This window comes from Xylocopa sonorina, chromosome 3 (assembly GCF_050948175.1).
Source record: "Xylocopa sonorina isolate GNS202 chromosome 3, iyXylSono1_principal, whole genome shotgun sequence".
NCBI lineage: Eukaryota > Metazoa > Arthropoda > Insecta > Hymenoptera > Apidae > Xylocopa > Xylocopa sonorina.
Genome location: NC_135195.1, coordinates 16,061,163 through 16,085,695, shown reverse-complemented (window position 1 = coordinate 16,085,695; position 24,533 = coordinate 16,061,163). Strand labels below are relative to the sequence as shown.

General features: G+C 38.5%; 1 protein-coding gene and 1 non-coding gene across 2 annotated transcripts; one reads left to right on the top strand and one right to left on the bottom strand.

Annotated features, from left to right (window-relative positions):
- The first annotated feature begins 5,715 nt into the window (after positions 1-5,715).
- On the top strand, positions 5,716-5,836 carry LOC143422567 (5S ribosomal RNA). The gene has a single exon (XR_013101740.1). It is a non-coding gene; the product is annotated as a 5S ribosomal RNA (ribosomal RNA).
- Positions 5,837-8,131: 2,295 nt separating this feature from the next.
- LOC143433506 (dynein axonemal heavy chain 1) lies at positions 8,132-24,002 on the bottom strand. Its single transcript, XM_076910846.1, has 23 exons — positions 23,951-24,002; positions 23,406-23,593; positions 22,929-23,203; positions 22,486-22,815; positions 22,100-22,223; positions 19,111-19,458; positions 17,261-17,476; positions 16,766-17,025; positions 15,970-16,438; positions 15,313-15,637; positions 14,651-14,866; positions 14,193-14,513; positions 13,769-13,946; positions 13,574-13,706; positions 12,920-13,465; positions 11,433-11,659; positions 10,916-11,158; positions 10,730-10,843; positions 9,970-10,225; positions 9,706-9,868; positions 9,196-9,306; positions 8,333-8,424; positions 8,132-8,215 (listed from the first exon to the last, which is right to left on the bottom strand). Exons 1-23 carry the CDS (start codon positions 24,000-24,002, stop codon positions 8,132-8,134), a joined length of 5,271 nt encoding a protein of 1,756 aa, XP_076766961.1.
- Positions 24,003-24,533: the final 531 nt, after the last annotated feature.

The following is a 24,533-nucleotide window of genomic DNA, read 5'->3' as shown; positions in this document are numbered from 1 at the left end:
CATCCCTTGATGAATCGAGAAAAGATGACAGAAAATGATTCGAATAAATTATTTAATCGTATGTACTATACGTAATATATAAAAAGTGTATATATCTATTGGTATTTATATAGCAGTTAAGTAATATTTATATAATAATTGTGCTTTCATCTGTAACGTACTCGTGGTTGGTTTTTTACGGGTAAACGCACGCGTCGCGAGATAAAACGCGGCGTCTTCGACTGAAAGTCGATTATCCTCGTTAAATAGCTAACAATCGATTTTCCGAGGGAAATTCAATTTCCATTGGAAATGAAATACGACGAAACACGCTAATAAAATTGTACGGAGCTCGCCAGTTCCTTCGATCTCTGACACGATTCTTTTCCTTATTTACTTCGAGGCAATACCGATTATCTCGATTACAAGATGCTGCGGAATTTTCATCGAGATGAAAGAATTTTCCGTCGCGGGTAAGTCGCTCCAAGTTGAAAAACAAGGTCTACGGTGTTTTCAAGCAGAAGATCAATTTAATTAAAATCTTATGGAAAATAGACTTCTCTCCCTCTAAGTGAAAAAAGTATTCTGCTGAGAGGATTGTTTGTTTGGACTCGGTGAATTAAAGTAGCCCCCTAACTAAGCTATCCGTTACGATTGAAAGACGTTCGGCAAATGTTACGTAGCAATCGTTGGAGTACAATTTGGTAATATTCGAAAAATGTTCCGTTTCGATATCACGATCGCTATTACGACATTAAAACAGGATATTACGATTTGACTTCCGAGTGCTATGTAATTTGTGGATGCATGCATGCGAAATGTTAATTGAATTTTGCAAAATTAACAAGTCATTATTCGAAATAAGTAACATAGACTATGTATGTTTGTGCAGCTATAATATACGGAGACCACGTAAAATAGATACGTCTTGTAAGAATTTAATATGCAGAAAATATCGTCCATGTTCAGCTAACATCGGTCAACGTTAATAAGATTTTTTCTATTCTCCAATAGCGTGCATTTCCTGGAATATTTTATATTAACATCGTTAAACTCTGATAAATATACTGTACGCGTTCGTTTGCATTCCTTTATTCTTTCTACACTGAAAAAAAGTGATGTTTGTCGACGCTATTAATTACGCTACACGTGTACAGAGCGAAGATAAATTTATCTCTCGGTTAAATTGACTCTCAGCTGAACATATTTGATATGCTGTATATTTGCAAAGATATTGGTGATCCATGTACGTACGCATGTATGTACATATATAAATACGTATGCGTGAGATTCAAGAAGACGGACATAATCTACCATCCATCGATATGTTGTGTAATATAGTAAATATGCAAGAAATATGCGCAGAATATAAAAAAAATGCAAAAAAAAATATGCACTACGCGAAATAAAGGAAACATTTTTACAGTTCTGTAACGAGCGAACGATTTTCTGTGTTAGATTTCGTTTATTTGGCTAAATCGTTTCTCTATAAAAGAGCACACTTGCACGAACACCCGCGACCTATACAATTGTACAAATTATCGGCGAACAAAATAATTTCTTTATATAATTAGGTACGATTTTTAGTTACTACTTTAGGAGTATGCGTAATTGAAACCTCGATGTATATAATTGTTTTTTATATTTTTGTTAATTTCTTCGAAACATGCGAATTTCTTATTACGAGGAGAAATTGAGATGTACTTTATTGTTAATTATTGGAATTCATTTTTTAAATATAAGAATTGTTCAAGAAATTTCCGCACGATTTTCCACGTTTATTAATTCACGATTGGAAGAATGAATATTTGCAATATCCGATGTTTTAATCCCTTTGTTATATTTAGAAATACAGTTCCGGGCGCAAACTTTTTTATTGCTTGGCAACGTAATTCAATTTCACGCTCTAGAGCTGGTAAACAAATTAAACACCGTCGTGTTTGATCGTTTTCATCGCTCGTTCAAAAAGCTTTTCAAAAACTTCATTTATCCGATCGACAGTACATCACTGGTACTTCGAATTTTGGACATTTTCATTAAATATACGATTTTTTCAGCGAAAGGAATTAATTGTTCATCGTAAACTATTCAACTCCACTATTTTTCCTCTCGAATATGAGTCTAGATTAAAACTCCATCCAGTTTCATCGCGCTGTACTTTTTACACGATTTTTTTGGTAGGATAGCGAAAAATCGCTGACATCGATGACGCTCGCCAGTTAAATGGGACCGTTGTAGAAATTATTTGGGGAATTTTCTGTACGAGTTATTCTAGATATTCTGGGCTAGAATAGCTGGAAAGATGTGGACAGCGGAGATCCAAAAGCGAACATTGGACACGAGAGGCGACATAGGTATGTATGCACTGATAACAATAAATTTCCAGCGAACTTTTCCAGTTACCAATATTTTGTTCGTCGACGAACAAGTGTAACGTTTTACGAATGTACACGTAAACAAAAATTGAAATACTGTTATCACAATGTTGAGAAGGGAAAGCAGACGCACAACCCCTTGGAATTTATGTGCTAGAAAATGTACTTATCTGTAAAACGAATAATAACAGTCGATTAATCACAGCATAGAATGGGTTCGGTTGTTATTTAATTATCGGGAGCTAATATCGCGGCGTTCGGAGCAACTGCACGCATTCGAATAAATCATCCACGTTGACAGTCACCAAAGATAGAGGCATAATCAATGATCTCGGCACGTGGTAACCATGATCGTACATAAATCTGCGGATCAGAGACAGCCGCGTGAAATCACGCGCGTAGGCGTTGAGAGGTTTCCATGCGAAATGGAACGTGATGCGAATAGAGAAGGACGCGAAAGATGGAAGGACAAGAAGAACCGTGTTCGATCCTGGGGTTCGCCACGATCAACTCTCGTTGGTTATTTGGACCAGCGTTATTAATGCAGGAAAGGAAAGACCGAAATGTGAGAATTGATTATGACGGAGGCTGGATTCGTGGAAAACGTGGATTAATGATGCGTATCCTTTCGCGAGCATTGCGATTGAAAAGGAGGTAGCCGGAATTGGGACCTTTGGTATTTCGTTAATTGCTCTGCCGCCACTTGGCGCTACCAAGTTAGCCTTGATCAACGAAGCTGGGTGCAGTGAAATCCACGTGTACGAAAATCGGCTTTCGCTAACACATTTTCGAACTTGTCAAACTGAAATTACTTTTATGAAACGCTCTGAACTTAGTTTCGCAATTGGCAAAATGCTGCGAGTTGTACAAACGTGAACGAGTTGTTGTTCATCGCGGAAACAATGTTTCGTTCGAACAATGGCACTATTTATTTGCACGCAGAGAGCTAATTCTTTCCTGATTGTTTTTTAGAACAATCATATCCGAAACAGAGAGAGAGAAAAAACAAAATCCTGTTTGTACTTAATCGTGTTTCACTAACCGTGGAACACTGAAAAGCTTAAAGAGCTTTAGAACACCACAAAACAATGAGAGAGAGAGAGAGAGAGATGGAAGAGAGAGAATCCATAGCAAAAGTTTGCGTGGCACGTGGCAATTTAACCTAACGGAATATATACGCGAGCTCAGGAGAGATAATCCTCTTTGAGTCTCCAACATAAATCCAAAAAAGTTATAAGTTCCCTGCTTCGTACTTGAAAAGACTAATCTCGAGCGATCGATTCGAGGAAGTGTTTTCAAATAAATGAAAAACATTCCACGTATCAGAACTCCAAATGATTGCTTTATCGATTAACTCGACTAATATTCATTTACACGATACATGTCACATCAAAGTCTGCGTTCCGTTTACTTAGCAACGATCAAAATCTTGCTCCACCCCGTTGGAATTGAAACAGAGATTCGCTGGCGTCGTTGTTACTCGTTTTCAGGATGTTAGATATTTACATGATTATCACACGCGAACCATACCGCGGAATATTTATTTCGTAAGTCTGTTACGTACGAATTAACTGGAGCGATATAGCTCGATCATCAGCGGCAATGTCGGCAGATCGATATCCTGCTATGTAATTGCTGACGAACTCTATTATCTATAATGAATATTACGGAGGGTACGTTCTCGTTTGATACACGACGATTCTATCAACTGTTCACGTGTTATCGTCCCAACGGGGATAAATAATTGTTTAAAGATAAAGTCGTTCAATCGATAGAGCTGAATAGGGTGATAATGCGCCAAGGTACGCGCTTTATTAATAATTGTTTATCGATAATAAATGGTATTCGTCCCTTGGGTTTCAGTTTGAACAGAAATTCGATGTTGTGTAGGATTTAGGAGACGTAATTAAGTTGTTCCATTATTTGTATAATGTGATCAATTTTTGAAGAACGTTAATGCTTGGGAGACAAATGAAACGTGCCATTTTTTCTAATGTCGATATCGACTAATATATACGCTTTGTTTCTTCGACTTGTTGATAAAGCTTACCAATATTATTTAAGCTTTTAAAACTATCGGAATAAAACAGATATTCTGCCACCTACGCTCATTGAACCAGCACAACGTATCCTGTTAAAATTGTAGACTACTGAACCGGAAGAAAGGGTACGGACGAATTTGTTTTCAATTTCTGCGCAACGCGACGAAAGTTGTTCGTTTTTACTGAAAACCGATCGACCGTTAACTGTGTAAACGCATATGAAAAAAAACTAGAGCTTAAAAAAACATAGCAGAGGCAATAAAATTTTAATTGAAACAAAAATCAAGATAGCTCGAGGCGTGCATGTATGTACTTCTGTACAATATGTGAGCAAATAATGATTAGTTTTTTTGGAGATAGCACGTGTCGTCATTGAATGGTGGTTTAACAGGCGTTATACATCGCAACTAATTGCTGTGGAAAGTGTGATGCAATGATTAATTGAAAAAGCAACATGTGCTGGAACGAACCTCGGTTGTCCGACCGGAAACAACTAGTGTTTGCTGTCAAACACCAGTTTGAATATTCTGTGCCCCAGTTCGCATGATATAGTCCATTGCAAATAATACAACTAATAGAGTGAACCATATTTACGTAGAACAAGAGGGCACGTTCTATCTAATCCATAAAGGGTTTTAAGGTATCCTGACACGCTGTAATATCTGCGTAATATCGCAGAACGTCACGTTGAGTGATCATAGGCTAACGTAAATGGGTGTTAGAATTACGTAAGTGTAATTTATGAGAGTAATACATGTATAGAGAGAGAGAGAGAGAGAGAGGGAGAGAGGCAACGAAAGGAACGAAGAGTAAGAGAATTAATTCATGATTCGGTTGACTCAGCCGAACTTCAAAATATTTTGTACTTCACGCGAATTTTTGCCTAGCTTCGCCACTTTATAGCCACTTTACGATTATCCGCGTTTCGCGAACGATCGATGAAAATATTCAAGTGATTTTAAACAACGATCGTAACTACTTGAAATTGCGGCGATAAGTGATTAGGAAGAGGTCATATCGAACGCGAGCGATCGTAAAGATGTATATAAAACCTACATTTATGCGAACATGCATTTCGACGATATTTATAATTCATATGGCTAATGACATCATTACGATGGATGTCGGTAAAAAAAGAACAGTAAAATATTGTCCTCATAGAAAAATTACAGCTTGTTATTTACTGATTCGTTGAACTGAATTAAATCAAACGAATGAATTGTATATATACATGAATGGCAATATAAATTTACGTAGAAATTAGAGCATAATTTTATACGAGTGAGGTGGTCATGTACAAAGTAGCAAGTATATCTTTCGTCAACGACCATACTACGCAGGTGAAACACCGGTTCTCGTCCGATCACCGAAGTTAAGCTGCGTTAGGCACGGATAGTACTTAGATGGGTGACCGCTTGGGAACTCCGTGTGTTGTTGGCAACATTTCTTTTGTATTTTTAATTATTAGCAAGAGTACTTTTTGGTGATTGTGTAATCATTTGCATAATTCTACTATCTGTTTTCACTTTATAGCTCTCCATACTTCTCAATGGTTAAATAATGTGTCAACTGCGTGAATCTATCTTCTGGCTGCTCAAACCTGTTTCCTTTACTGCGATTTGCCTCAAATATACTCCTGTTCCACTTATTCCGCTGCATCACTTTCCTTTGCCTTTCTGGGAGAACTCATTCGTCTATTCTTTCAGTCATCTTTTTTCCTTTAAATATTTAGCGCATCCTCTGTCTCTTCCAATGTTTCTTCTCGTTCTGTCTCATAATTTTACAATAAAAGTACACACTAACTTCTACTTATTTTTCACGAACTACATAAGTAGACAACACTGTACACAACTAGCTATGTAGATCAGTGAGAAGAGCGGAATAAATTTCACTAAACGGTTTCCTTCATTTCCTACTTCACAGTGTTATTCACTGTAAATTTCAAAGTATTTCAAAGTATACGTGATCAGGAGACTGAAACTGGGCAACGTTCAGAAATCGGTACCACGTACCTGGCTAATCGAATATTCACGAATGCGACCAACGCGACGAAACGAACCCTGCTTCGTAAAACGAGCTACCTTTTGCTTTCATTCGATCTCAGTTTATTTGCTTCGCAGAGGCGTGCTCTATACAAATGGGATCGTTCAGTTACGCCGATCTTGTCCCTTTGTTTCTGAGATCCCCAGTGACAGCAATGAACAATCGTACACGAACAGCCTGCTTTCCAACCCCTGTTTATATCCCTCCCAGTTAGATGGCAACAATCAGCCTCGATATGCTCCCAGGGAAACTTCCAACTATTTTTAATCAAATTTTTGTGATATTGTATATCGTTACGTTTTTCGTGTTACTGTAGCTTCCTGTAAAAAAATTCCTTGCCTCGAGTCCGTGATTTCTAGTTGGTTTTTCGAATCGTAAAATCTATGCATCTGTGTGCTAGGAAAATAAAAAAAGTTTACGGTTACAAGATTCTTTCCACCGTTGCAGGTTTTTTTTGTGACACTGCTTTTTAGTTTCGTGCTACCGTATACTATGGTTGAGAGAGAGAAAGAGAGAGAGAGAGAGAGAGAGAGAGAGAGAGAGAGAGAGAAAGCCTGACCTTTGATAAAATGCTGCGTGGCAAATAAGAAAAGAAAATGATGACCTAAGATATTTGAGAATGGAAGTATCGATATTCCATAAAGAATTTTATATAAACTTCATGGTAATCTCAATATATATATATTAACTAGATGCTCAGAAGATAAAAACCGGACGCCTTTGGACATTTTTATTAGTACCTCTACCTATTCGGATGATGTTAAATACACTTTCCAAGTTTACTGAGGAAATAATGACACAGAGGAAATATTCTCGTCGAGGAGTGTAAGTAAATGTTCGGTACAGTTTATACAAAACTCCTGACTTGCTGTTGAGCGTACGTTGATTGCATGCAAATATAACAAATAAATTCGTACACAATGTTTAATCATTAGCATCCGAAATTCCCATGGAAAAGCACTTCATACTTTCGACTACTTCTATTTCAATTTAGAAGAACAACCTATCGGATCGACCAACCAACCGATCAATATTTGTGAAAATGAAGCCACAGACGAAAAAATTGTATTCTCTTACTACTCAGCTGTCTTGTACCAGCGTGGATATTACCAACGTTTATAGAAAGACTTATAAGGTTTAATTAGAGTGTAATGAAATTTCGCAACGGGACGAAACCGCAAAAAGTGTGACGAGATACTGTTACATGATACTACATTGTTTTCTGCCAGCGATTTACGTAATGCGAATGAAAATTACTCGTTAATAAGGGTATTAAATTTTACGCAACTTTTCGAAGTTTAAAGTTTCACGATTGTATAACAAAATGCTGTTTGCAAGTTTACTTGAGAAGATTCAGAAACTAAATAGTTTATTAAGCTTGGAAAGAAATCTTAATTAGAAGGCTGCTTAATTAAAAGGCCATTCAACGGGTATTAAAAGTGAATTATGGGATGCTTATTGTTGCTCTTAATTTCATCATTAAAGAGAGTTTAACAAAGCGATATAATAAATTCTTAGAACTAAATATGATTTATATGGTAACATTTTAACCAGATTTATCGGTCATCCCTTCTTTCCTCACTTTAAACTTGAATACTCTATCTCTCTTTTTAGCGTTTTCGAAACTAGGTATTTAAACAGAGGTAAAATTTACTTTAAAATCACTTGATTGACTCGCGATTAAAAAGTTCTTCAAAGGTTCAGTTGAATCAGAAGATTAATAAATAACATGATGACCTTTAGAAGCGCAAAGAATATTGTTAGCATAGCAAGTTGCTGAACCGAATGATAGAACCCTAACAGATAAGCATTTTCAATTACGCAGTTCGTGTTCAATAATCCTAGCAACGGAAATAATTTAAACAGTCCTTCTTATTCCAAGAAAACACTCACCTTCGTCTTCCCCGAGCCAGTTGGACCGACGAGCATCAATCCGTGTCGCACCACCGTCGTTTCATACAATTGAATAACTTTCTTCACGAACTCTGCAATCAAAAGTGTGAAATTTAATGGCTCGTCATCTCGCAGATTATTAAATTATCCACTCGAGCAGGATTTTCTCGAGAGTATAAAGCTATTGTGCGAAATGGAAATCAGAACGATCTGTCTGCACGATTGCATTATTTACTACCAGGTTTTACGTCACGCTTGACACCCACCGAACTCCCTTTATTATAGAAAGCTTTCGTGCTTTCTCACTTAAAATTATGTTTCACGAAAACTATTGTAAGAAAAAAGTATTCTAATAATAATCGATTGCATTCATGCATCGTATCGCCATTAACGCATTCGCATCGGGTTAATGAATTTGTTTCCTTCTAATCTTACAATTTTAGGGCAGACTGTGCATCGTGGCACTATAGAAAAGGTACGAAAGTTACTCTAGAGATATTCAATTTAGCATCAATTGTTCGATAAAAACGGTGTTGCAACGCGTCCAATACATTTCAGTTAAACGATGAATCATTTTCTGTTCGCTACTACAAAACGGTCGCAGTCGGTATTTTCCCCAGGGAACAAACTCGTGTAATTTATTTTACAATGTAACAGAGTTGTCACGTGCCAGGCGAAACAACCGTGTCCGCGTTTGAAACCGTTTTGCGGTGTTTTACTCGCTTTGAGAAAGGATGATCTCTTGCAGCGCGATTTATTTACCAGTTAAATTAAATATGTTCCATGTTATATATATATATGTTCTAATTTTAGTATTTCGAAAGCATTTCCGTGTCAATTTTACTTTCTAACAGAGAACGTACCATCGATTTCTTCCAGGTTCAACTTTACGATCGCTACACGAATTTCCGCTTCCAAAATTCCATAATCCACTTTCTTCTCCTCCAAACGTGGGAATAAATCAGATACGATACCTAAATCGTGTCGCAGTTAAATAATGAGTATCGCAATGAATCATCCATGTCGAATATAATGTAACGGTACGATAGTTTCGGGCTTCTATAACCTCAAAATGAACAATTCGGTAGAAAGTGCAAATACTTTAACTTAAATTGTGTTAACTTTTCGCTGGTAATTGTTAGCGAGAGGATTGATTACATCGAGGAATTGCGCGATAGTCGGGTTTCGAAGTTATAGAGGCAACCATACTATCATACGCGCAACGATCAAAGATGCGATAGCTAGGTTAGAGCAGCGTTGATCGTTGCGAGCACATATTACGCTACGAATATTTAGAATTGACGAAAGAAACGTTACGTGACGAAAGAATTGTTGTCTACAGAATGAAATTTCTCGAAATATAATTTACTCACCATTGAACAGCGTCAAGTCGTCTTTCAAGAATTTAGGAACGTTCACGTCTCTCAAAGCGCGTAGACAGATCTGCTGCTCGTTCAAATCTTTCTGTTCCCTTTTTAAATTTCCCGCTACCGCGATCACCGTTTTCACTGCTCGCATTCCAAAGTCATAGTGATCCTGATTTATAAAAACGAGAAAGAAGGGAATAGTTTACTACCAAATCACGTTTATAATCGAATTTTGTACTGTTCGAATAATTTAAAGTCGGAATATTTTACCTGCGTACTTAATTGTTCCGAGCTCAGTTTAAACGTAGTCGTAATTTTTCCAGCCAACGTTTTCGCGTCAGAGAAACCGTACGAAAATAATGAAATTTCCGCGATTAGAGAATAATCCGGCACCATCATAGCCACGGGACGGAACAAAGCCTTTAAATTGTCCGGTAATTCTGTTCGACCCGCGTAACCAGGATTCATGGTAATGAACACTGCACAAGATGGCTTCAACACAATCTCATCCCCTTCAAACACGAATCTGAGAAATATTCCCATCATGCATCATTGTTTCAAACGTGAAAATTACAGTAAAAATTTTCAGCAAGTTCCGGGAATAATGTTTAATTGGATATTTTTGAAAAGATTATTACATTCCTTGTGAACTTAAAAATTTTAGTAATGAACTTTAAAAGGACAAAAGTGGCGCAACGTTGAAACGAAAATCGTAAAAATTTAAGAAATTTTTAACCATTAAAATGGCGAAAAGCTAAAATTTGAAAATGTCAGAACATTCTTACTACTATTGAAACTTTTAATGGCAGAATTTTAATTCCCAACTTTTAACAACAATAAAAGCTTTAAATTGCGACCAAGAAAAGATGGAAGTAACGAAATTGAAGAGTTTTAAATCAAAGTTTCCAAATACTTTTGCCGTTCGAACTGTTGCACTCAAATTCATCGCATTTCGCGAGACCGTTCTGAGTACTTTGAAGACAACGTTCAACCTAAGGGTAGATTCTATCTAATTATCGATCGTTCTTACGTGTCAACGCGCATTTGTTGCGCCTGTTGGATCGTCATGATCTGCTGGGCAATTACCGACAGTACCTCGATGTCTATTCTGTTGAATTCGTCGAAACACGCCCAAGCACCTGCGCTGGGATTTGAAAGACTAGGACGTTAAACACGAGATACAATTAGCGTTTCTGTAAAAGAGAAAGCAAGTTACCTGGCGAGGCCCTTAAAGAATTTTCCCATCGACATAAAGTCCAATTGATCCGAGCAATTGAACACGACGCATTGTATAGCGAATGCTTTGGCCAGGTCCTTGGTGGTCTCCGTTTTACCGGTTCCAGCTGGACCAGCAGGTGCGCCGCCAAATTTCAAATGCAGAGCGCCGGTCAGAGTCAGATAGCATCGATCGGTCAGTGGAGTGATGACCAGCCTTCCGGTGTTCCCCAGATATTCGTATCTTCGATCAATATGGGAACAATAAATTAGAGTCAATAGATAATGGGTATTGCATATATGCATGGTTGGAGGACCACTACAATGTAACACGCGGAATTTATATATACTTGAAAGTCTGTACGTTAGAAAAGAAGGAACGAAGAAAGTAGAAAAGCGTGAATTCCAAGAATATTCCCAAGGTAAGAACGAAAAAGTTGGTAAGTGTAATTTTTTGCGTCCACCGATGTGAAAAAGGAGAAATTTAACGCGAAGAGGGAAGTCTTGAAGTAACGTACCCGTACGAGAATTCCGCGTTCACAGCGCGCACTTTCATCCCGCTGTCGTCTACCCAATAATACCGTAGCTGGGAGATCCAGTCGAAATCGTTCACGCTCGACACCCTGCCGTGCACCAGCTTCTGCAGAACGTCACGTGCATGCACTTCTATTGTGATCACCGCCTCCAGCATCAGCCTCTGGATTTCCGTTTGCGGCCCGCGTACCAGCTCCCGCAGATCGTCCAACTGCGTCGCATAAATTTCTCGCTTGACAAGTGAGCTATTCTATTACGCGTCGAACGTCCTTAATTCGCATTTGTTCTCAAATTCTCACGACTTATACAACTGGCTGAGGAAAGTAAGAAAAAGTTTAATCAACGTGAATGGTGAAAGACCTGTATCTACGAGACTTTTATAGAATATAGTGCGAAATTTAATTAAAAATGTATTCGAGAGTTTAGCATGCAAAGGATTCCCATATATCAGAAATAATATGGTTGAAGTTTTAATATACCTGTGTAGAATATAGAATGGAATCATACTGGTTCTGACAAGAGGACTGACACGAGGAAGCTCAAAGTATCTAACTTTTATATTGTGCTACAGTAAACGTGATTCGATACTACAATATCTTTTAGTATTCATATAGAGTACGCAAAGGTATTACTACGGTCGAGAAATAGGAAGAGCATAAAAGGGCGAGGAATTACGATACCCTTTACGGATTTAGTAATCAGGAAGTTAGAAGTGCGGAAAACTTATCTCTGTAAGGCTGGAATTTTAGTTATTTCCTCGGAGATATTTCGCAGGTTATAACACAATTACGCGGCTGAGGTATTCGAAGAAACAGAAATTAATGAAACGTCAATAAAGAAAGTTTCGTCCACTCTGTTATCTAATAATCGTATGAAATGTTACGAGAGAGGCATAGAGAGAGGGAGGAGAACGAGAAAAGCCGTCTAGTTTTTATTAACGTTATTGCAAACGATCGAAAAATCGCGCGATACCGTTCTGCTAAATGCTTGACATAGTTTAATGAAACGTTCATACGTATAAAAAGCTACATCTGTGGATTTGAATCGGAGTTGCATGGGAAACTTTTGCTGACACGTGTACAATACCCTTCAAGTGCTAAATCGAAACGCGAGTTAATTTATATTCTACGACTGGCTGAATTAAATGGAATTCTCTTAACTCATTTTTATTAAAAAGTTACGTTCCGTTAACTATTTTGATTATCACGTACGGATTTCCGTGTATCGCGCACAATGGAGAGAAACTAAAATCAAGGGCTGAAAAGTAAGAGTCTCCTCCACTTTTTGAGAGGAGACATGCTTCTTCCGTTACGATCATTTAGACTTTTTTCTAGCGTTGAATAACGCAGAGATACAGTAATAAACCGATTAGAACACTATATTTGCACGTTCTTACAATGTACGTCTCGCATCCCCATCAGTCAACGCTTCCCACGCGTCAAACAAAGTAGAAAAAGGTACGAGCGCTTACGTGTCCCAGCAGTTCGCGATAGTAACCGTGAAGATTGTTGGTTCGTATCCCATTTTCCACTTGTGCGGTCCAGTAGGTTTGACCGCAGCAGAGGGTCACCTGGCCCGGCCACATGTACACCCACACCTTCCTCGGGATCGTTTCGACGACCTGCAGAGCCTCGTGAATAATCTCCCTAATGGTGTTCCTCATCACCCTCTCCAAATCGCCCAACCAGTACTCCACACTTCTTTCCGGATACATCGACGGATGAAGCATCACTTCCTCCCCCTCCGCCGAGTACATCTTGGTTATCAGCAGATCCTCCTCGAACCTCACCGACTGGACGTTCTCGAAGCACTTGCGGAGGTGCGGTTGCACCGCGTGCACGTTTTTCGCCTGGGCCAGTATCTCGAGGAGCTCCTCGTCGCTGAGAAAGTAGAATCGAGGGAAGATCTTTCGTTTCACTTCTAAGTAGTTGGCGAGACCCTTTTGCACCACCTCGAGTAGACTCTGGCACTCCTGCAGGCTCTCCAGGAGGTTTCGATCGGGGCATATTCTCATTATCTGTTGTTAAGTTAGTTTTCTCTTAGATTTCTATGGATATGGGTATTTAGAGTATCGAAGAAATAAGAGAGAGAATATTGTAATGAAATATGTAAAAGTGACATTTACATAAGGATTTTCACGAGCGTTTTTCATAATACGCCTCCAGTTTCGTTCCATGGCGTTGTACTTTCTGCTCTCCACCGGCAGTTGAACGGTAATATCCTCCGATGTAAATATTGGCTCTAAGTACATCCAGTCCCTGCAATTTGGATGCTGATCGTAAAACAATTGAAATTTTGGTGCTGAACGATTCGTATGCACCTTTGCACCTCGATCCACAAGTGCAGCACTTCTTGCGTCAATTTCAGTTTCTCCTCCCATTCATTGATCTCGTCCTCGAAGGCGGTCTTCAACGGGCTGAACGCGAGCTGTTGCACGTTCAGAATGTGATTCTCCAGCAGCATCATCGTTTCTTCCGCAACTTTTATTATATACGTTCCTGCATGCGAAGCAGTTATTTTCGCTGGTGAAAATCTGGTTTTATGAACGAGACTCGATTTCCGCAGTCATCATTTTTAGACACAAGTAAATATATTTTCAACTGTTTTTAATTGTATTTAGAAATCTGTTATTACTTTCTATAGCAGCTAATGCTTTATTCCATTTTTCAAAAGTATAAAACCAATTACGAACTAGTTTTTACTTTCATTGAAACGATAAAAGTATAAAAGAAAAGTGTACTCACCAGTGGTCTTGTATGGAAGTAGTTCCATCGCAATCGGCTCCCATTCTTCGATCATTTTGTTCAACGTCCTTTCTGTAGCGTATTCTTTGGCGGCTGTATCGGCGACGGTCTTCACTAACTCTTCAAATTCCTGAATGCCAAGTATTAACAGAGATTTAAACGTTATCGCAGGCGTGAGCGCCATTTGTATTCCAGTTTGGGCACTTAGTTGCTCAAAATGACGATCCTTCATTCCCGGATTTCGAAGAGCTTGTATCAGACCAATGTGCGGCTTAAATTCATCCATCTGATCCCTTATGGCAACCGCTATCGCTTGTACCTCTGTTTCAAAAACATATATCAATAATAAACATAACATTTATCAGGAAACAACGTTTTATATCTAAAAATTGGCCGCTTAAAATTAAGGTTGAAAAATAATACATGCCGAGTCGTTTATATCCTCGAATTGAAATTACCATAATTCAAACGTCGAAGAGTAGTCTCTGCACTAGGTTCTACGATAACTTTGATAACTAATAACTGTCCAAACATTGACTTACTCGGGAATTCCTGGAACGTTCTAACTGCTCTAGTCATCACTCGATACATATCAGCAACAAGAGTGTCAATTTGGCTGCCGTCGACGTTCATTAAAGGATTATCCATCCATACCTCGTACCAGCGCAGCCAGTCTGTAAAAAACTCCGCATTAACGACTGAGAAACCTTTTTGAACAAAATGGAGTATTCGATGACGAGGAATGTTGACCTTCCCGGTAAATTGAATATGAAACTTTCCGAAAAGAAGCTAGCGTTAATATTGACCGTTTCTCTACTTTATAAAAGGTCATGTTAGTTGAGAATTCTACTTTCCCGTAATAAATTTCCACGTCGATAAAGTTTTTACGGTAAAAGTTGCAATCAACGTAGATAAATAGAGAAGTAACTGCTTCAAGCGCAGAGTTCATAATACTCAACGATGTTAAACATTCGTTGTTGTATGCGCCCAATTATTCCAAAAAAGAGATTAAATTTACTCCAAGTGGTTTTTAAACGGTGAAAAACCAGACAGAAATGTAGTTTTTAAATAAATCTAGTATTTTATAATCTGTATCGCCGTAGCCATTTTTGACGTTTACCCGAGGCAGTGACCCAAAGACTTCTGTAAGGCTCGAATTCTCTCATAAGCTTGTGCAAATGTTCGAAGGGCACCACTTTCATGCCGAACAACTTTTGCCGTTCGTTCAGCAACAGGCCCGTTTCCCTGCAGTCCGTCATGGCCTTCCAAACACGCTTCACGTCGAGCGCTGTCTCGTGTATGCGGTTAATGTCAGTCTGAAGTGCTATGTTCGCCACGTTCCCCACCAAAGTGTCTATCTTCTCTTGCAACAAGACCTCGTCTTGTAATTGGATCTTGTAGAACTTGTCCTGCTCTTCGACGAATCGTTCGTTCGTCTCCGCGATCTATGTCCGTTTCAGATTGATCGATTAGAACGTTTGATCCTCGAAAAAATAGGAAGTAAGACACTGTAGTCTTGTAAATTTATCGAAACGAGTTGTTCGCTATTCAAATGTGAAGTTCCATATTGATTTATATCGATCTATATCCAGTACAGAAAACTTGCTCACCCTTGTCTAGCATGACAATCCATCTCTATGCACACTACAGGGGTCCACAATCTGTTTAATCCTAACTTGCGTAACTTTGGGCCATTCTATAGGATAATACGTACCTTGTTGCTCTAAAGGGATAAAAATGAAAATGGAAAACGGATTCCCAGGTGGAGAAGGCTAACCTCGTTCTCGATCTGAAGGGGCGACCCAATTGCTTCCCACTTCGCCTGGAAATCCTCATCGGTGATATTCCAAAGGAAACCGTCAAGTACGTCGAAGTCCAACTTTAGCATCTCCATCCTCTCCTGAAGGTCCTGCACGCGCAGCGGTATCGTCTCCATCCATTCCCGTATCTCGAATATATGCTCGATGCTCTGCGGCGCTTCCTTCAATCTGTATCTTATTTGCGTGTATTCTTCCAGGACGTCGTCGACCTCGACCCGCAGCTTCTCCGTGAGCATAACTAGGAGCCCCGTGGAGCATTCGTGCCGTTTCGACACCAGGAATTCTTTGAGGGGGCGTACGTTCACGACGAACGGGCCGATGGTAATGGTATCGGGCAGGGTGACTTCCAGATTCTCTCTCATCGTGATATGAAACGCAATTTCCTCCTTTATCTCCGCGGTGCTCAGATCCTCCTGCTTGAACTCCCTGGGAGCATCCAGATGGAATTTCATTTAGTTCCGGGGACGCCGGCGGAATCGGACGAGCCCTCTGACCTCGCCAACGGACAGCCATTATTTAACAGCCACGGAAGAAGTATACCTATTCAGCATAAGCTATTCAGCCGCCAGTTTCTTGCGTTTCAGAATTCCTGGCCGAGAATTTCCATCTTTATGGTAGTTGCTCACTCGAATAGTTCTTTATTTGTAAATTTGTTGCCACGCGCGTTGTACGCTTCGAGTTACAAAATAACGATAGGTATACTTCTCAGAGAGAAATGATCGGCAAATTCCGATTAGAAACGCCGGAACTCACTTGATATACTGTTCAACGTTGAGATTGAAGAACTCCTGATGCCGGCTGTATTCTTTCGCGTACGCCCTTAAGGGTATCGTAGACTTCTGGTAGGCGAGTCTCAAACGATCCCTGATTTCGCAGACCTGTTTTTCCAGCAGCCCAACGGAGCTCAAGAAGAGGTTCGCGGGGAACTTTAATTCCGGAAGTAGAAAAGGATGTACTTGTCTGACTTGATGGCACAAGAGGAGCGCATTATCGTACAGGGTTACGATGGTTTTCTTCGAATGAATAAAGAGCAATTAAACGAAGGGACGATATTCTACCAGGGACGGAAATTGGAATCACGACCGAATGGAAGTGAATAAAAATGAAATATCAGTTAAAATAAGTATACACAGACGAATCTCATTTTAATGCACGTAGACACTAGCTACTTGCTTGGTTGCAGAACCAATGATCTTATTTAAACCAAAACAACGGACGGAGAAACCGATACAATGGAAATGCACTTACGGCGAACTCCTCGGGATTCGTCGTATAATACGACTTCTGTTCGTCCATTTGAAGGTCGATAAGGAAGATGGGATTACTGGCTGGCACGAATTGACTGTCAATAAGATCGTCCCCCCAAGCAAACGTTTCGTCTACACCGAGGACACAAAGCGCCGGACCTTCCAGAATGTCGTCGTACAGCTTGATGGAATTCTGCACGAGGACCCGTAACGCATACTGCAATTCGGAAGCTTAACGTTACTGGTCTATTTACTGTAATTATCCTAAGCAAATATTCGATACGTGAATAGTTTGAGAGGAAAATATCTGGGAGAGGCCCGTTCTAACGTAACTATTATTATGAACAGGTGTCTGTGCTTGAGTTTGGAAATCTGTTACTTTGAATATAATCGTCTCCTTGTGTACAAGTTAAGTAATTTAAAAATTGTTTGCTCCCCCCCAGAAGATAGAACTTTTTTGCGTTGTGTCACTGTAATAGATTTGAACGCGAAGGAAGAAATAATTGAATGCCAACCAAGGAATATTGATGGGATCGGAATATGGAAATCTGGTTGAAGGTCGTAGTATTATTGAATGAAAATTCTGCGGATGATGCACTGGCGTGGGTTGTGAACATCGTAAGTTTATATGCGAGGAATATGTTTGCGTCCTATAAACAGCCTGTCTGGAAACCGTCTGAGATACCAATAACCGCATACAGGCACTTACGTCATCGATACATTCTAAATTCGCGGTATGTACAATTCTTTCTTTTAGTCGACAAAATAAGCGTTGTACTTGTATCTAAGGTTATTTTTCTTTCGTCGAATATTGTAATTGCACTTTGAAAATAGCATACGGTGAGTAACGAAAATATTCAGGCACTGTACTCTAGATTTCGAATAAATATACGATGGACGACGAGTATTGATTAAAGCATATACTACAATACAGAATTAATAACATTATTGTATTTCTTTAGAAAAAGTTTTGATCTTGTTTAGATTCTGACCAATATATTTCCCTCGTGTAATAAAAATCCACATGCCAGTGCCAGCTCTACACTCGATTTCGTATCCACACTGTCAGAAGCAGTTTGGTCGTTTCAGTGGCCGCGAAACGTGCCTCGGTGAGCAAATATTTCATTTTCGCCATAAAAAGTATATAGGTGAGAGATTCCATTTGCAGAAGCAGGAGGACGCGAGAGATGGCACGTCTATTCGATTTATCGGTCATTGTTCATCGCGTGAGATCAAATACGATTAGCTTATTAAAACAGCACGTGTCACCAATTATTTCTACACGATTATAGGATTTCTTTATGCGGACAATTCATTTCCAACCATTTAAGATTTCAGTTTTCATTAAAAACACACATGGTAATAAAGAAATTATCATAATAACGAAAGATTATGCTGCGTTATGGAAACATGGTATGTAGAAATATTATAATTTTTGTTGATAAGAATAAAGCAAACAGATCTTTTAGAGTTTCCAGGTGTATTATTAAAATTATCTCAATGGGAAATTAGAAGCGCGAAGGATCAGCGAGTATTAGCTTGAAATTAATTCTTGAATTAATTCCTTTATAATCCGATTACCGGATATCCAACGTTCGCACTCGCATTCTAACGACACCAGCGCACAGAAAATGATGGAAAACAGTGAATCTCAAAGCGATTCGTATTACTAATTTGCAATTCCTAATATCAGTAGAAAAATCTGTTTCGCAAAATTCAATCTGACTCATTTGCCGCTCTTAATTTCTCTTAGCAATAGTTATATCGCATAAAAATTTCATTGATTAAAAATATCTTGCAGTTGTCTGAAATGCTTTTCGACGGGGTTGTCTGATGCATACAAATACCTACCTGCATACGAAGAGTGGTAAGATTCATGAAACGTTTCAATTTCATCACGTCGTACACGCCGTGGAGCTTCTGCTGGAGATTGAACCAACCTTTCCCAAGATCCCTCAAACACATTCGTACGGACTGCGTAACCTTCTCCAACCAAGGTTCTTTCAAATACTTAATAACCGTGATGGTGGCCTGGGACTGTAAATCCTCGAACTCTGCCAGCGTTATTTGCTTCCCGTGAGAGGTGCCGAACAGATTCATGGATGACACGTTCATACACTCCGCCACGATGCAAACCATCGCTTCGTAGACTTCCTCGTGAACGTACAGTGAGATCCAGTGACTGTGCTTCCTCGTTCTCTATGAAATTACATTTAAATAAGTTTTTTTTTAGTTAAATTTTGTAAAAATGTGTTTTTATACGAAAAGTAAGGGTTTCCGAATTTTATTCATCATATCTTTTCCTTTTACGAAGAGACACGTTCTGAAAATGAATATTTTCAGGATTTGATACGATAAGAGACGATTCAATATTCAAGAGAGGCTTGATTGTTGCGCCCTAGGATTATTGCAAACAGTATTGGCCATCGGCGCGTTCAATTTTCGAAGCAGAAATCACTCTGACCGAAGTTCATAACTATCGATTGATACCAGTTAAGCCTAAGAACCCATTAAATGAGACTTAAACAGAATGCAGCTGCAATTAGTCTTCCACCAACTCACAGCTAAAGGTGGGTCCACTAAAACTAATATCATTAACGGTTTCAAAGTCTCAACAACTCCGCTAATAGATCCGTTCGTTCTTCTTTGAGAATTAAATTCAGGCAAGTTAAAAATTCCATTACGCGAAACTACATGAGAGAGGTACCGTGTAAATGATAAAATTTTACCGTTCAAAAAACATTCGAGCGTAAACGATGAACATGTCAGTTTGATGGATACGTCAGTAGACATGATATTACTGTGTGAAAAAAGGAAATTACAAAATTTCGGAAATAAGTCTCGACGGCCTCCACGATGCAAAAATGGCTCATAAATTATCGTATTCAGTGGCGTACAATAAGAACGTTCATCTATAATGCCAGTGTTCATTAAAAGTGTGTCACGTTGCCTTTATCTTGAATGATATATGGACTAAAGCAGCTGCTTCAGTCTTGTGCCGCGTACGGCCTCGCTGTAATTACAAATATTTTATCTGGGACTAAAAAATCCACGTTTTTCACGATGCACGAGCGAAAATAGTGTTTCATTGACTCTCGCTGAATGAAAGAGTCTTCGCGTAGGCAGCTGAAAACAGGCAGAAAATATGATAAGTATTTCGTTCTAAATTCAAAAAGTACAGTTCAGTTTGAGGTTGGGATCCTCGTTAATAAATAATTGTAAAAATAAGTCGAGGGCGCGGAACAAAGAATCCAGCCCTTGCCCGTTTCTCTCGTGATCGCTAAAACACCTTGTACATTCTCGTTCGAATAAACAAGCTATTGAATTGAATTCTGCGAACAGAGGCACAACAATCGAAGGCGTGAGAATGACAACCAGATATAGGCAGAATCTGTGGAAATAAGTTTCATGTAATCAATTAAAATCGATTACTCGAAGTAGCGATATCTTGTGTAAAAGAAACATAGATACACGTGGAATATTAAATAACCAAGAAAATTAATTTGTTGTCTGCATTTTTAAATTAGTTTTGTGTTTATATGCAACTAAGTGAAACATTACTGGACTATGTAATTTTGTTTGTAATCTTGCATCAACTTCTTTATCGAAAACCTCCGTCTTAAGGTAATAAAAGGGTAACATAAAGCAAATTTAAACTCAGAAGACTGAAAAGAGTTTCTTAAGCCTTTGTGGCAACGTTTTTAATAGGAAAAGATATTACCAGAAAGTTTTTCATGCCCGTATCGATCTTTCCCTTTGCCGGCAACCTCGTTGGCTCGACTTCTGGTATCCACGTAATAAATTTAAACATTTCCGGATTCCGTTCTATCATCTGCCTCCACATAAGATCACACATTGTGCGCTGGTAATCCAAGCTGATTTCCTCCATTAGCTAAATAAATGAAAAAATCGAGGTGAAATATATTGGAAAGGTGTACGGTAGCCAAAAGTTTGGAATCGCCTCATATTTCTGAAAGTATACGAACTAAACCGTAGACATCCGTTGAATTTTCTATTCCATCTCATATAGCGAAATTGCAAACTTTTGGCTGATGGTGTTAGGTATGCGATTCATTTCAGAGAACGGAACGAACAGTCTATAAAGCGTCGTGTGCTGGCACTTTAATTGCTGTTATTACGAATTATACGGGATGGATTGATAAAAATTATGGTTTTTAATATCTTTGAGACTTCGAAAATAAAAGAACAGTAAGATTCGAATAAAAAGACTGCAAATTTTAGAATACACAAATTTTTCCAAATATTTTAACTGTGGATGAAGGAAGATATAAATATATATAGAATTAAAAAAAGGAGACAAATTATGTTGCTAATGCGAGTATTACTAGACACTGTGCTATACTGCTGGGTAATATCATTATTCTTGCAGGCTTAATTTAAATTATAGCGGTCTTGGTCATAAATTAAGGCCTCCCTTTTAGACCTCGAATACCTTCATAAATTCCCTGATTAATAGTTCATAAATTCATACGTATCATCTTCATTATTTCTGTTATTTGATGTATAACGTAGCGATAAAATATTTAATAATAATCATTTTTAATATGGGGGAACTAGAGAAGCATTTTAGAAAAGATAGGGGAAATCTGAAAGATTGTTTAACGATTTTTACATTCTGATAAAGCAAACATTATAGAAATTGCATTTTTCATAGATTAGGACGATGATTCATCGTTTATTGTTATCTGTGCTTCGAGTGCTGATGGATAGGATGGATCACTCTGCTAAGTAAATTTCAGAGAATTGCATTATGTGATGCGCTGCAAGTTACGTTTCACCAGGCAAAATATATAACAACTTAGCACAATTTTCTACTTACCAATAATATCTTGTTTTGTATTCTGTTCGGTTTGCTCGTGGTTAAACGAACGATAGTTTCTTTCTGTTCTTCGTCCAGCATCCTCATCCCGTCCATTTGCATGCAGTCCAAATAAAAATTGTACCTGCATTAACATTTGCGATCGAAAGACTTGAAGGACATTTGAGATTCAAAAATTCATAAATTCGAAATTCAGAAACTCTCAATATCTCTATAGCTGTGGCAACGTGAAATGACTATTTAAACAGAGAGATCCAATTTCTCGACATGAATTAATGTATTATAAATTAATGTTCTCGCATTAAATAGGTCCTATTTGATTTCTCAATTCCAGAAAATCTGCACTTTGATCTCCGCACGGTGTTCACTCCAGTGTATTGATTTACTTTATAGAAGCCTCGGCTATTCTCTTCTGTTGAATGGCAGCTGCGAGCCTTTTGGCAAAGATCCGGGGATCCTCAGCGTAGAATCGAATATAGATCCTTGGCAGTTTGAACTCTCGTTTCAAGCCATCGAGCGTGAGAACAGTCCACAATTTCGTGTTATACTCGTAACTTATAATAGCGGCGTTCGTCCAACAGAACAGATTGTTTAACTGAGTGTCCTCGAGAAGGAGCAGCTCATCTTTCGCTCGAAATCTGGGCACGAAGACTGTTGCTGGTAGCGGATAACGCTTGTCGCCTATAATGCCGAGCGTTATCCAATCTTCCGTCGTTCTGGGAACAAGAAACGTTCAATAATATGTAAAAACCGATAGGTACTTGTTGCTGTTGAAGTTGGTATTTATCTTTAAATCGGATTCAAATCAGTACTCTCCAAATTTGCAAACCTGCAATCGTATTCTTCGTCGTCAAAAATTTCCAAAGGTAAGAAATTGTCGGTGTTAAATAAACCGTACAGTTCTTCGCGCGATAACAAAGCCAATATGGCAGACGGTGGTAGCATATCCTTGGGCGAGATCCCTTCCGCTTCCATTGCGTCTTGGATTTTCAAATTTCTATATATCCTACGTCTCCTCTCCATCTCGACGTTTCGCGGAATACGTTTGGGTTCCACGTTTTGCTCCATTTGCACTTTAGGCAGGAACGTTTCCGCAGGGAACAACTGTTCGTGGAAATTGTTTAGATAACGAGCGAGCTTTAAGTATTACGAGATAAAAAAGTACACGCTCTCTGCCAGACATTACCACGTTTCTTGCGGTACACTCCGTATAACTGAATAGGGGTAATCATACTTGACCATAACGCGATCCGATAATTGATTATCGAGAGCTGTTCAATCTTTCGAACTATTCCTCGTTACTTACAATTGATCGATCTTCGGGAAAGCTTATCCATCTTCTCGCCTCGCCAAGAAAGTTGTGCGTTTCTTGGTCGAGTAATTGTCTAACGCAAGCACTGTGATGTTCGGTAGAAACTTGCCAAGCGAGCTTCGTTCTTCTTGGCGCAATCGTCAGAGGTACAACCTCCGGCTTCACTGGATTCTCTGATGTACCTGTACGTCATTCAATTGCATTTGAATTTGATTACATGTCGATAAACGAGATGCATTTCCGTATCTACATTTAAACGTACACTGGCTTTTTTTTAATCAACGTGTAGTATACGTTACAAAGTGACTATTACTTCCTTTCGACGTACAGATACTTTAAAAGACCAGATATTTTTATAGCAGAAAATAATGGAAGATGTTTTCTGACTCTATATAATATAAAAATAGACAAATTTTCGTTTCGGCAAATATCTGTTTCGGCTCGAATTAATTAACTAAATCAATGAAAATGCTTCTCTCGGTTTTTGTAAAATATTGTAGTCGAATGTTTTAATTAACGAATTAACGAACGTAACTCACCCGTTACGATCTCGGAGTAATAACCTCTTGTTTTAAACCTTTGTTCCTCCATATTTGATATCGCGGCACGGTTTACTTTATGCTTAAAAATGTAGTTAACGAGAAAGAGTTATAAATGTTATATACACGCTAACGCCTTAAATATTAAAACAATAAAATTCTTATCACTCTATCGACGTTAAAAGTATTAAAAATCGAGTACTCTTAGACATTTTTTAAATTAATTGTGGATGCCAACTTGTCTGTTACTTATGTATCGTCATAGAAAATTATTTTCAGATATACGGAGAAGTGATCTAATTCCACGCGTTTGAAAATCGTATTTCAATAGTAGGTTAAGTAGAGGACTGCTATATCTACATAAGCATTCTCTATTTTCTATTGTAGGTTATAATAGATACTTAAAATCCTTGTAAAAAGAAGAGTTTAATCATCTCCCAAAAATTTAACTCAAACTATATTTTATTTTTTAATTTTTCAACTTCCAAAAGCACGTAAAACTAATAGACTATCTGTCATGAAAATATATTAAGCATCGAGTCTATCTTGCTCTTCGTCTGTGCCGCAATATACACTTGCCTAT